General features: G+C 36.1%; 1 protein-coding gene across 24 annotated transcripts in view; it reads left to right on the forward strand.

The window, feature by feature from the left end:
• Positions 1-13,427, forward strand: part of ERC1 (ELKS/RAB6-interacting/CAST family member 1) — a 300,806-nt gene that overhangs the window by 79,861 nt on the left and 207,518 nt on the right. For 16 of the 24 annotated variants that reach the window (XR_012586646.1, XR_012586651.1, XR_012586648.1 and 13 more), the window contains exons 4-7: positions 1,542-1,616; positions 3,604-3,759; positions 5,538-5,621; positions 8,201-8,368. Coding sequence is in view for 13 of the 24 variants with exons in the window: in XM_074584028.1 (XP_074440129.1) it covers positions 1,542-1,616; positions 3,604-3,759; positions 5,538-5,621; positions 8,201-8,368 (483 nt within the window). In the remaining 11 variants the exon portion in view is untranslated. The remainder of the gene's footprint in view (positions 1-1,541; positions 1,617-3,603; positions 3,760-5,537; positions 5,622-8,200; positions 8,369-13,427) is intronic. The other 8 variants (XR_012586650.1, XR_012586657.1, XR_012586659.1 and 5 more) reach the window with 1 other exon arrangement.

The raw sequence follows: 13,427 nt of genomic DNA on the forward strand, positions 1-13,427 counted from the left end.
TTATGTGAATGCAGGTACAAGCAAGTAGAAGAATAATAATGGTATTGCTCTACTCTGGTCTATATGGTGTCAGTGATACATGACCAGAGGCTCTCAAGTTATCTGTTGACTATGGGAGAAACAAATACATTTAGAGGGACTTTCTGGTTTATTTTTTCAGGAGGTTTGGGCGGGGGGTGGTGGTGGTGGTGGTGGTGGTTTTTTTGTTTGTTTTTTGTTTTTCAGAAAATGCTAGCCTATGCTGCAAACATACTTGTAAAACTAGCTTCTCAGGAAATACACAACTATAGTATTTAAAGATAGAAAAACCTTCTACTGGATTTTCTTGTTATTCCCATTCGCAGGCATCAATTTATGCAAATGGCCTTGTGCCAAACTTATGCAAAATTCTTCTTGTGGCCCTTGTCATATCACTACACATTTCCATCTTGCTCACTTCACAGCTATGTAAGAACACTTAACAATCTTAAAAGAGAAGTAGTTTTTTCAGTATTTTGAAAAGCATTATACAACGTTACCTTTCTCATTCAAATAGTTAATCATGTGGAGCAAGTTGCATGTATGACAACCAGACGAAGTGTCATTTCTGCACCATGTCTATTGAAAATATGAGTCTGTGGATAGCTTTTTGGATTTGTCTTTTTGGTGTTTGAGGGGAGTGGGTGGCTAAGCTGTGTGTGTGTGCATAGATACAATTTGTTGTTACATTAACTGATATCACAGTTCATGGGCATTATTTTTATGTCATATAATATTAACATTCCAGCAGTATTCACATTCCTATATTTAACATTAGCATGTGGTGTGAGGATAGTACTATTTTAAGGCAAATAATGAAAAAGTGGAATAGATACTATATTGTTTCTCCAGTATTCCCACTTGTTGGTTTGAAACTCCTAACTGCTTTATACGGTAGAACAAGTTTCAGCTTTCTATCATTTTATTCCTTAGTGAGCAGTCTGAAGCATGTTAGTTCTGTGAATTCACATCAACAGAAATATCACATGGACTTTTGTGTCTTCCTGTCTGCATACTCAGAGCTTCTAGAGCAACGTGCTATGCAGTCATGTAATTTCAGCTATGTTCGAGGCCCAGTGGAGAAAGATTTTCATTATGCATAATTAAATGTTGCTACTCTGGGGTTAAAAAGTTGGAAAAAGAGAGTTTTCAACATAGCTGCACCCTTGTGTATGTCTTCCATGAGAAACTAGTAATAATTTAGATTAGTTTAGCAGGCAAGATGATTGGGGGGTTTTTAGTAAACTCGGCTGTCATTTGAACAGTTTATTTTGAGTAAGTAGGTCGTCAAAGATGTTTCTACTGTGCCTTTTTAAGGCTGTGTTTCTGTTGAATGAACTTTCACCTATCCTTTCGTTAATATGAGAAATGATAAAACAAAATGTATGAACTGGTAACATCAGAGCACAGCACAGAATTATGCTATGTATTAGAAAGAGTAGCTTCTAGTAATTTTGTTTGTATTTGATAACTGGGACAAAATGCCATTACGCTAACTCTTGCTTTCTTTTCTGCCGGTACAGGAGATCCATCGTCGATTTGAAAATGCTCCTGACACAGCCAAGACAAAGGCTCTGCAAACTGTTATTGAGATGAAGGTAAATGATTGCATATAGGCATCAGTAGAGTTTGTTCTCTGGAAAACCTTTTCATATGAAAAGTGACTGTACTAAATACCATATACTTCTGTCAGTCTTCTAATTTAAAATAAGTATATTTATTTTATACTATTTTATTATCTATTATTATTTTATTTTTAATTATTGATCAGTGAAGAGACAGAGCTGCTTCATGACACAATAGAAACCTGCCTTCTGCCTGCCTGCAGCAGCATATACAGATTTCTTTCAGTTAACCAAGAGTTCATTGTATTACAAGGATGGGGGAATGATGGATTAGTAGGTTTTTATGATGATGTGCGTTATTTTCTTTTTATAGTACCAACATTTGAAATATTGCTTTGCGTTCTGTGTGTCAACAAAGTTAGCAATTTGCAGACTTAAAACTCACTTAAAGAATGGGTTGTATAGCTAGAAAGATGTCTGTATGTCATCGTAAACGTAACTTTTCTAGAGGAATTTGTGATTGAATTCTTAAACCCTGAACTCAAGTATCTAATGGAAGAATGGCAATTTGCCAAGAGCTCAGGAGCCACAAGTGAAGTATGTGGTTTACACAGCTTTATACAATCATATTTCATATTATATGGTCCATAAATTACATCAGGCAGGGTTTGGACAAATGCAGTTAAAAAATGGGAAACTGTCTTTGCAAACTGTTCTCTTCCATTTTCTTATTTTCCCTTTCTCCCTCCTTCCTTGTCTGTGCCTTTTTCTTTTATTTTCCTTCTTTTTTTTCTCCCTTCCAGTTGTTTTCATTCCATCTCAATGTTTTCAGTAGTCATTTCCCATCTTTCTACTCTGGAGCCTTTCACTTATCATCTTTCTTTTATTAGTCGTCTTTGTGGTCCATAGTAATGAAAACTAATTGACCATCTGGTAACAATAAGCTGTCTTTACTATCAAAGAGGAACACTGGTATTTCTGGGAAATGATGCGAGAGCCGAAACTAAGTACTGTTGTAAATTGCAACATACCACCTCACCTTACTACCTTTCTAATTTTTTGTTACAAAAGTCTACTTTACCAATTTTAACTTGAGCATAAAAAATAAAGCGGGAGGTCCGGCTAGATATTCATAATGGTCCTTTAGAAAAATCTTTTCTCATGAATGAAAACATGTATATGAAAATCTTTCACACTTTTTTTCAGCAGTGCTTTGATTACCAGACAAAAGAAATTATGAAGGATTGATCTATGAAAGAATGGAGGATAGCTTCAAATCCTACCTGTATGTCAGGAAAGACGAAATATTTTGGAGAAATGAAACAAAAAAAATAGACTTCTTTAAGAGGTTACAGTTCATAAATACATATCTGTGTTCATGAGCGTGCATGAAGCTCTGTGTGCTGTATGAATCTATTCTTGTTGTTCCTAACACATAAGACTTCAAAAGAAACAGTAAACCAAGTAGATTGAAAACCTCTCATTGTCCTGTAAAACTATGAGGATAATGGTAGATTGACTTTTTTATTTTTCCACATGTATATTTTTTTAACCGTGGAAATGTTTTATATGTTGTGGATATGAGACAGAATACTTGAAGGATCCTCTGATGCTTTATCCACTCAAAACTAGATTGTCGCATCTGTTCCTTGCTTATGGTGCTTTTTGTGTTCTCTATTTTTGATCCCACTTAAATTACTAGTAGCACAAACCCATTTTTTTGCCATTCTTGCAGCCACATTTTGCTGTTCATTCAATTAGAATTAAATTTCTAGCCATGTATTCTTTTAGAACTAAACTCTTGCTTTCCTGAAAGGTACAAAAAATTGAAACATGAGTACTTGAGCACTCAGTCTACACTCCAGAGGTGTAGACTGATTTCTGTAGGAACTTCAGAAGTAAATTTCAAGGGCAAGTACATGTCCAACAAATTTTTGTCTGTTTTTTTTTTTCACTCCAGTGGTATGTTAACTTTGTATCTAACTTTGTATCTCTATTTGTCTCTTCTAATCATTGTCAGGATTCAAAAATTTCTTCCATGGAGCGTGGCCTCCGGGATTTGGAAGAGGAGATTCAGATGTTGAAGTCAAACGGAGCTCTGAGCACAGAGGAACGTGAAGAGGAAATGAAGCAAATGGAGGTGTACCGTAGTCATTCCAAATTCATGAAAAATAAGGTATTGAGAAAATAAATGACAGTAGTAAGATAAACTGAGCTTAGCAAACAGATGAGAGAAATTTTCATACTTCAGTAAGGAGTTATGGTCTGGGTTCCCGTTTAAGTGCTGGGAAACAGAATTTGTTTGTATTCTGCAATGAAGCCACTAAAATAACTTAAAAATATTTAAGATAATTTTAAAGTCAAATTTGAAAATATTATAATGATGGTTCAATAAGGTCAGCGTCCCAAATCCTACTTTTACTGTCACGTCTAACTTTCTTTTATTTCAGAAGGATTTTGTGTTTCTCTTTGGACCATTGCTAATCCATTATAGTTTTAGGTTTTATTTGGTCTAGCATCTTTTCAAATGTAGTCTATTAAAAAAAAGGGTGTTTCTTTTTGCAACTGTTGTACTATAATTAGGAAGTCTTTTTATTATGTAAGGGCTGAAAAGGGCATGAACTGTCACTATAACAGCTTTCCATTATACTCTCCTTCCAGTAGTCACGTCAGAATGAGAGTAGATTCTACAACAGTGGTGGTGCCAACATTAATTTATGCTGTTGGGAATACAGGACAAATACAGCAGTGAGACATGTTGATACTCAGGCGTAAAGATGGACACTGGCTGCTGAATTGTCTGTAGCCAAAAGTCAATTCATTCTTTGTTTCTCCCAAAGAAGCGTTTCTCAGTCTTTTATTGGTCCCTAACGTTTTCTAATGAAGATTCAGGACACCTCGTACAGTAAATTTAAGTATATTGTGAGCAGTCCTGCTTTTCTTCATTAGGTTGTGTGTACTCTCTGCAAGCAGTATACAGTGGTGTACAAATCCCTGGAACAGAGGTTGAAAATTACTCTACTAGGTCCTAAACAATTGCAACCTACTGCATTTGTCCTGCTTGAAATTATTTGTCCAAAAAATAATGCTGGAGAAAGTTTCTTGGAGAAGTATTACTTGCCCTAAAGTAGAAACGTGTAATAAGTATGTGTTTCTTCCACTTCCCTCACCCCAGCTCACCAATTTACCTCAAGATAACCAGACCTGTTCTTTTATTCTTTTGCCTTTATCCTACAGAGTTGCTTCTAGGAACTGAAGGATACTCGCTTCAAATTAGGAATGGAGGGATGATTTTAGCACCTCTTCCTTCCATCCTTTCTTCTTTCCTTCTTTCTTTCTTCCCTTGTTAGCAGCTCTTCAATTTCCCCTTCTCCTCTTCCTCTGTAGGCCTATAGATCTGTTCAGCTACTCAGTATCTGGATGTCTTCCGTCTGCTGTGTCTGCTTGTTTATTTTCCTGCAGAAAATGCGTTCCTTTTTGATAACTATTCACTCATGACTGTTAGCCAGCTCCAATCTTGATATCTTGCTGTCTTACCTCATTTTTTAATTGCACAACATTTATTTTTTCAGTATTGTGTTGCATAGTCATCTGTGGCTGTATCTGGACAATTAACTTTATTTCTATTAAATTGAAAAATGTCCCTTTTCCTGTCCTAATTTCCTCATGAATTCCAGTTGCAAAACCGCTGGGTCAAGTGCCCCGTACTTGACATATATAAACATAACCATGACTATACATCTTTGTTTCATAATCAAATTCTTGTCTGGCAGCCTATGAAATCACAGGGACAGTAAACTTGAGAAGACCTAACGACGAATGGAAGAGAAAATGAGTGACCAGTGTTCATCCTTCTGTTCAGTTCTTTGTCACTTTTAGTTACTTGGATTCAAACAGGCTAACTAGAAGTTGACAAATGATAAATATTTTAAAAGCATAACAATGTCGTGACAGGTAGAGCAACTGAAGGAAGAGCTAAGTGCCAAAGAGGCTCAAGGGGAGGACCTGAAAAAAAGAGTGGCTGGTCTCCAGGCCGAGGTCTCTGCAGTAAGATTTATCTTTTGTGTGCAGTGGCCATTCACTGGGGCTTGCTAGCTCTCTGGCTTTCGGGGTAGCTTTTCTTCTCTTACCTTCTTTACGACTTGATATAACAGTAGAATTAACAGCCTGCTCAGCCTTCTAGCTGCCTTTTTGTACACATGGTTTTGGTGTCCATAACATCACTCTTCAACTGACATCTATATTTGTTTTGTTACTATTTCTTTAATGGTATGACCTGTTTTAGCAATAACATATTCTTCTCTATCAAAGCAGATTTTCAAAAGTATTCAGCACCCATTTTGGGGCCAGATTTTCAAGGAGATTTGCTTTCCCTAGTATAACAAAAATAACTTGAAGACATGTGCTGAACCCTCTTAACTACGTTTCACAAAAAATAACCAAAGCCGGATGCTGAACGCTTTTTAAAACTGATTGTTTAATTTTACCAGCATGAATTTAGGTTATTCCTTTGCTATGAAATTAATGCATTTGCTGAGTGATCATAGCATCTCTCCGAGAAGAGAGATGTGAGCACTTAATGCTGCCTTAACTTCCCTTGCAACTTGGAATGGTATGCGCCGCATTTTTCCTAAAGCGCTTTAGCACATTGGCAGTGTGGGTTTACAGCTCTGAGATGGGGATTTCCAGAGAGAATCATCTTAGGGTGCTACTTAGGAACTTTAATGTAATGAAATGTGGTTGTGTTTAGATGAGGGCATTTCACCAAAACACAAGTGTTTAGGGTACACATTTGTTCTGAGATGACCTCAAAAAGGATTTATATTTTCAGAGAAAGACCAAACTGGTTTGAGAAAGTTTTAGTATAATTCAGGCTACCTACTAGTTGAAAAAGTTTGTGTCATCTGAAATTTTTAAGGAGGTTTTTGTGTTTAGACACTCCAGAAAACATAACTAGCAGTAAATAGTTCATCTCTTCCCAGCTCTTCTGCTGTGCCTAGCAGTATTGTGCAACTGGTTGTATTGGCCAGTAGCTGACAGCAGAAATAGGGCTGCTAGCATTAATACTTTCCTATCTAACTTAAATAGGTGGTGAAATCATTCTGTGGACATACTTGCTTTTAGTAAAAATATGAAAAAAACAACCTAGTATGATTGAAGTAAGTGAACAATAAACTGTTGAATAGTTCTAGAACTTAAATTCTTCTCGTACTTCTTCCCATTATTCCATTTTAAAAAATGAGTTTGTGTGAGGTTTTTTGAGATACATGTCCCCCTTCCACTCCCCTTCTTTATCTCACCACGTATGCTGTTTCACACTGGAACACAGGAGTCCTTGATGACATCTTTTGATGCTACTTTAATATTCTTCAGTAAAGTTTTCTTTCTTTAATTGCCCATTATTGAAACAGTGTTGTCAAGATAAAACCACATTTACCCAAGCTTTTCCTCTCAGTTATTTCTACTAGTATGTGCATTGATTCTAATTAAAAAATAAAAAAAATTATAGCTTAGATCAGTTTAACTTTGTTCTTGACACATTCCCAAAAATGGAAGATGACCTGGACAATTTTTTTAGTGTGTGATGTCCTTTCATTTCTGTTTTGAAGCATTGGAAAACATACTTTTAGGATTGAGGGATTATTTTTTTGAATGTCACAAACAAAATTGTTAAAGTTAAAAAAGGGAAAACTGTTTAGTCTTTAGATTTCTGTCCACTTTTGCTATATAACATGTAAAACTAAAATACTACTATTTTGTTCTGTGAGATGTATCAAAGACGAACTAGAAAGTTGGTTATAAACTTGGACGTAAGTCTACATTTAGACTTCCCTGTCCTCTTTAATTTATTTTTTTTTTCTTCAGATTTACATCAAAATTGTCCGGTAATGATTGCACTTTAGAATGAGATTTCATCTCATTTCAGTGCTTAATTTTTAACATTTCTTACTGTTTGTCTTTGAAAATGAAAATCTAACCTACCTTTGCTAAAATAAATTGGCATTTCCATACTGATTTAATTCACTAAATTAAATCTAGGAGATTACTCTCAACAAAGTGCAATTCCACAAACAGTTTTCATGTTGTTTTGATGTATATTTGCATCTGCTTTAAGAAGCTTCCATAAATTGAAAGGTATTTCTTAGAAGATTGAAATGCTGGTTTTGTAAATTGTGGGAAAGGTAAAGGTGTCTTTATATACTCTGTAAGCATGAGGCTGGATTGATAGATGGAGAGATGAATGGAAACTCGCTGGTTTGACATTTCAAAGTAAACATCAGGTTTCTGAGAGAGACCTGTAGGTATCTCATCTTTTCTGATATGACAGGGTAAGGGTACTTTCTCATTACAGTTCTGTTCCATCTTCATTAAAAACTTATCCCTGCTAAAAAGAACCTCTCCTGAATAATTGATGCTATTGCTCCCCCCTCTTTTTCCTTGCTCATGACACAAATTTTTGCTGGTCTTACATTCAAGATAACTGAAGTCTTTACAATTCCACGGGATAAGTTTAGAGTACCATACTGTTTGTTGGTAGTTACGTGAATTTATAGTTATTTTTGTAAGGAAGGTATAAATTATTTTTTTTCTTTGCCCATCTTTTCTTTCTTTTTCAGATTGGTCAGGTGAAACAGGAGCTGTCACGCAAAGACACAGAGTTGCTGGCCTTGCAGACAAAGCTGGAGACCCTCACAAATCAGTTCTCTGACAGCAAGCAGCATATTGAAGTTCTGAAAGAGTCTCTTACCGCTAAAGAGCAAAGAGCTGCCATCCTTCAGACAGAGGTGAAATGGGCAATTTTGTACTTATTGACTTTTCATAGAGCAAAAGATACAAAGCATCATTTCTTTTCTTCTTGCTTAGGTTATACAGTCCCGTAGCCATTCAATACTGCTTGTTTTGAGCACCTTGTATCTTCAATTATTTTTGAGACTTGATCATAAAGACAAATATGTGTGTGTAAGCGCACACATATTCATCCACACATGTGGATGAATACACACCTGTACGACATGCTCCACTAGCATGCAGTCATTAATATTGTTTTTCCTAGGCACAGCTAAATTGGAAGTTGCAGTGCCTGGGCTGGGAGGTGGATATATTTTCAATGATGACCTTGTAGCTAAAAGAGAGCAGAGAAAGGAAGAGCGTTCCAGTAGTATACAACTCTCTGAGGCTTCACAACTACTGTCAGCATGTACGGGAACTCTTGTATGTAAGCCTGTGCTTACACCTGAAATATGGGCTTTCATGTTTTGTGATGCATATTCCAAGATAAAGGAAAAATATTTTCAGAACTGTGTTTCGATAACAAATGCTTAATCCCATATTCTGTAAGACACAACTGTAGATCTGAACATCAAATGCATAATAAGTATAGCATAAATTTATTGCTTCTGGATGTTCTTGAAGAACAAGCATGAAATGTACGGAGACATTTCAGTCCCCTGGCTTGGAAAATTGCAGTGTTAGTAGAAGTCCAAAAGATGGCAGTCATGCATCAAAAAAATATTTGTGTTGTTACAGCTAGAACAGCGAAAAGCCTAAGGAACTGTGAAGTAGGCATGCAGAAAATTTGTGGGTAACACTGGTAGAAAGGTTCCGTATTACAAGAGTGTAAGAGAATTTGACCTTTTTACCCTCATGTAGCTTTCCTTTGGCCATGTTCAGTGAACGTATGGGTGCACATGGCCTTGTCCATGTCCACATGCGGAAATCAAGTCACCTAGTAATTATCTTTTGATGTTCCAAGATGGCTTTTATTATTGTTCTCAGACTTATGTAGAGGTTGAAATTGCATTATTCAGTGTAACTGTGAAAGTATGCTAGTTTACAGTTGTAAACTTCTTGTTAAATTTGTTCTTTTCTTTTTGCTAGTCAGGAATGTGCCCTAGTTTTATATATACGTGTTTATTTAAAAAAATATTTACATTTCAAAATATGATTGGAAGTATGTATTAGGTAAATAAACATTTTAAAATGTAAGTTGCAGGTTTTCATCCATTACAGTGATTGAAAAGAATATAGATGTACTAAGTCACGGCAGTATTGTGACAAACCTACAAAGCTGGAAACACATTTCTCTTCTTACTTTTAAATAATAAAAAGCAGCACTTTTCTGACTATGAGAGATGAAGTTTTTGAAATAATGTACTTTATTAACAAGTTAAAAGACTTCAGTAGATGGTTATAATTGCAGCTGTTATGGTAGCTAAACGTATTTATTCAAATGAAATGTACGGAATTTAAACCAAATACTTAAAAACATGAAGTCTTGGTTATATATCATTGATAGATACTCCTGATAGTTATTCAGAACATATTGATTTTATTTTAGTTGAAGGCCAAAGTAATTTTTTAATATAGAAAATTATTCTGCTCTCTAACTTGTAATACTACTAAATAATCATTGAGAATATTTGCTCTTCACTGGGTTCTTCCAAATGAGATTCTCGTAACAGCACAATACAAAACCAAATTGGATTCTTCCTCCAAAATGTTCGATCTCTTTTTTTACTAATAAAAAGTGGCTGAAAGGAGGGGAAGGAGAGGGGAGGGAAAGACAGAGATATATTTTCTACTTACTGATTTTAGATTATTCACATAGTTTGCTTCCAGATATTGTAGGTGAAACGTAACAACTACAGTAACAGCGAAAGATGATTTTCTGTCTGTCTTTCAGTAAGGAGTTGCTGTGGAGCTAAAACATTAATGATGCTGTTTTAGAATGATGTTTTTGTGATAGATTTAATGGATTCAATACAGTCTATCATGTTCTCCACAATAAGATGTAGCAATCTGGTATGGATTTAACACATATGAATTGTTGTTCATATCAGGCTATTCCGTTGTATCAGAGTAGATATTTAGAATGATCCATTTATGTTCATGAGAATTTATGTAATTCCAAGAAGATATTTATACTTTTTGAAAGATAATCGTATCTTTTTCATCCTTGCTGATGTTCTTGACAGAAAGCTCAACAATTAAGTCATCATACTCAGTTACCTTTCTTCTGTCTTCACAAGTGATCGTCTCAAGTATAAGACTGAAACTTGTTAATGAAATACAGTGTTGAGATGTTTGTTGTTGCATCCTGTGATGTATTTTGTTTTTTAAAGGAAAAGGTGTCTTTCTATACAAGAGTTTTCACTAGGAATAGGGTAGGAATGTGCGATCCTGCCTGGCCTCACTTGTTGACAGCACTGGTCAGTGTTAAAACATAGCTAGCTTCTCTCAAGGCACCTAGAGAGAGTTGTGAGGAGGAGGAGAAGTGCATTTTTTGTCATATATTGGCAGACATCTTCATAGAGGATTGGTATTTTAAAGTCGTATTTAAATAAACATTTTGAGAGAAAAGAGTGTACATACCTTCATAAGCCTCTGCCTTTTAGTCTTCTGTTAAAGAAAACTGCAGGTAGGTGGGGAAAAGATATTGGTGTAATATCTCAAAAATGGATTTGCCACCTGCCACATTAGAAGTGCAAAGAACAGTGAGCTGTTTGTAGAGCGTTTATCTTGAGGGCTATTGGGTGGAGAGGATATCGTGGTTAACTTTTCAATTTGTGAAGGAACCTTTAAAAATAGCTCTAAAAATGTGCAATCTCTTTGTAAACAAAACAAAAAATAAATCAATGTTTATTTTGGAATTAAGACTTTATCCATGTAAAGTTTGTGTTTTGCCCAATGAGCCCTTTAACTTAGGTCAGTGCCAGAGGGTATGTGGCTTCAGTGGGAGTTTAAATTAATCAGTGAGAACATTCCCCTTTGTTTTTGTATACTGTCTGAGCTGGTATGGTTCTGTAATTGGTCTGTTCAATATGGTACATTCAGATTACTATTCAGTAGAAAAATGAATCTAATCCTCTGGAAGTATTTTATTTGCTCTGAATGTCTCGGCAGAACATAAAATTCTCTAAGGCTCTGTCTTTACTGGGGCTTGTACTGGCATTTTGAAACTATAGTAGACTCTCCCAAATTAGAGACAGTTAGGGAGTAGGTCATGCTTAGTGAGGAATGCGTGAATGGGAGCTGGGTGTCTCTAACAAGACTTGGTAGCACCAGCTACATGAAGATCTATGCTGACACCTGCAAACATTAAGCTCAGCTCACAGAACTGAGTAGCTGTGTTTAGGTATTTAATACCTTGCGCTAGAGATTGTGGATGAACAGTCGAACTGATTTCTGACCTGAGCAGGCCCTGGAAGCAGCACATCTGTCCTGCACTGAATTTATAACCTTAGCAAGAACCAAACAAGCACTGCACAAAGCCAGGTGTATGCGCCTCTGCTCCACGGCATGGTCATGTAATCTGAATAAATTGTCCAGATAACTGGGAGCTGTATGTTCATAATGAATTCATTCTCAGTTCTTCTACAGACCCTACTGGATATTGCTACAATTTTATTAGGAAGGTGAAGTGTCAATTTTACTGTAATTAATAAAAAATATCAATTTCAAAAATAGAGAATTAAGTCCTGTCAACTAGCACTGCATTCAAAGTCAGTCAGTAAATATAGCTTTTAAGTCTTAATTACAGACTGTGCTATCAGGAAAGCAGCTTAACTCTTTATTGTGTTTGTATGGTGTGTTTGCTTTTTAAAATGAACTCATTTGAGGTACTTGGAGACTTCACATAGCGATATCTACAGTAGGATAAAAGCAACATTTCACCTCGCATACCAAATATAATTTTATGTCTTCCTCTGTGCATGTCTCATTTATCTTTGAATTCTGAGTGCTGACATAGATAGAATTACTTCAACATCTACTTTAAAAAGTAGTTGGCTCTTGTTAGAAACCATAGCAAGCTCTAAATACGTATTTCAGGATTGATATTCTGCCTGTTCCTTTTCTGCCATTAATGTAGTCATCCCAACAGAGGATAAAGGTTTTGAATTTTGCCATTACAGGGAAATAAGGGCTTGGATATAACATATGGGAGACTGTACCTTCTATATAACTGAATGGAGTATGGCTCGGTTCACTGATCTAAATCAATAGTTCAGCCATGATTTGAACAGCAGGTGGCAGGTAGATGGGAAGAATCAGTCTCAGAAAAAGAGTAGAGCATTGTTTTTTCTAGGCATCACTGACATCTTCTTAAACCTGAGTGGGAATCACCAGTGTCATAAAATCACAGAATCACAGAATGATAGGGGTTGGAAGGGACCTCTGGAGATCATCTAGTCAGGGTCACCTACAGCAGGTTGCACAGGAATGCGTCCAGGTGGGTTTTGAATGTCTCCAGAGACGGAGACTCCCCCACCTCTCTGGGCAGCCTGTTCCAGTGCTCTGCCACGCTCAAAGGAAAGAAGTTCCTCCTCATGTTTAGATGAAACTTCCTGTGTTCAAGTTTGTGCCTGTTGCCTCTTGTCCTGTCACTGGGCACCACTGAAATATCCTGATTGCTACTGTACAGTGAGGGTGATGGTAAAAGTGAGAAAAAAGATGTGTGCAACCTAAGTCCTATTGACTCAAGCTCCTGAGTCAGTTCTGAAACTCACTGTGGACTTTTGAAATTTTAGGGATTTCCCTAAGACTGTAATCTAATTACAGAACATAAGATTTTAAAAGAGGTTTAAGAGTAAATTTAAATTAAATATTATGTCATTTATTGTGTTTATTCTAGTACTCATTGGAGCTACTAATGTTCTAGTTTTCCTTTGAAATTTAGAATTCTACATGCTTAACGTATGGCTATACATATTAGGAACAGAGCCATAGAGTAGTGTTTACTGCTACTGGAACATTCTGTGAAGACAGATCAATGGTTCCCAGTGCAGCTTTTTACACATGGTTCTTACAGTGAAGAAATTTAAATGTTATGTATGGTACCCAGCT

This window comes from Larus michahellis, chromosome 1 (assembly GCF_964199755.1).
Source record: "Larus michahellis chromosome 1, bLarMic1.1, whole genome shotgun sequence".
Taxonomy (NCBI): Eukaryota; Metazoa; Chordata; class Aves; order Charadriiformes; family Laridae; genus Larus; species Larus michahellis.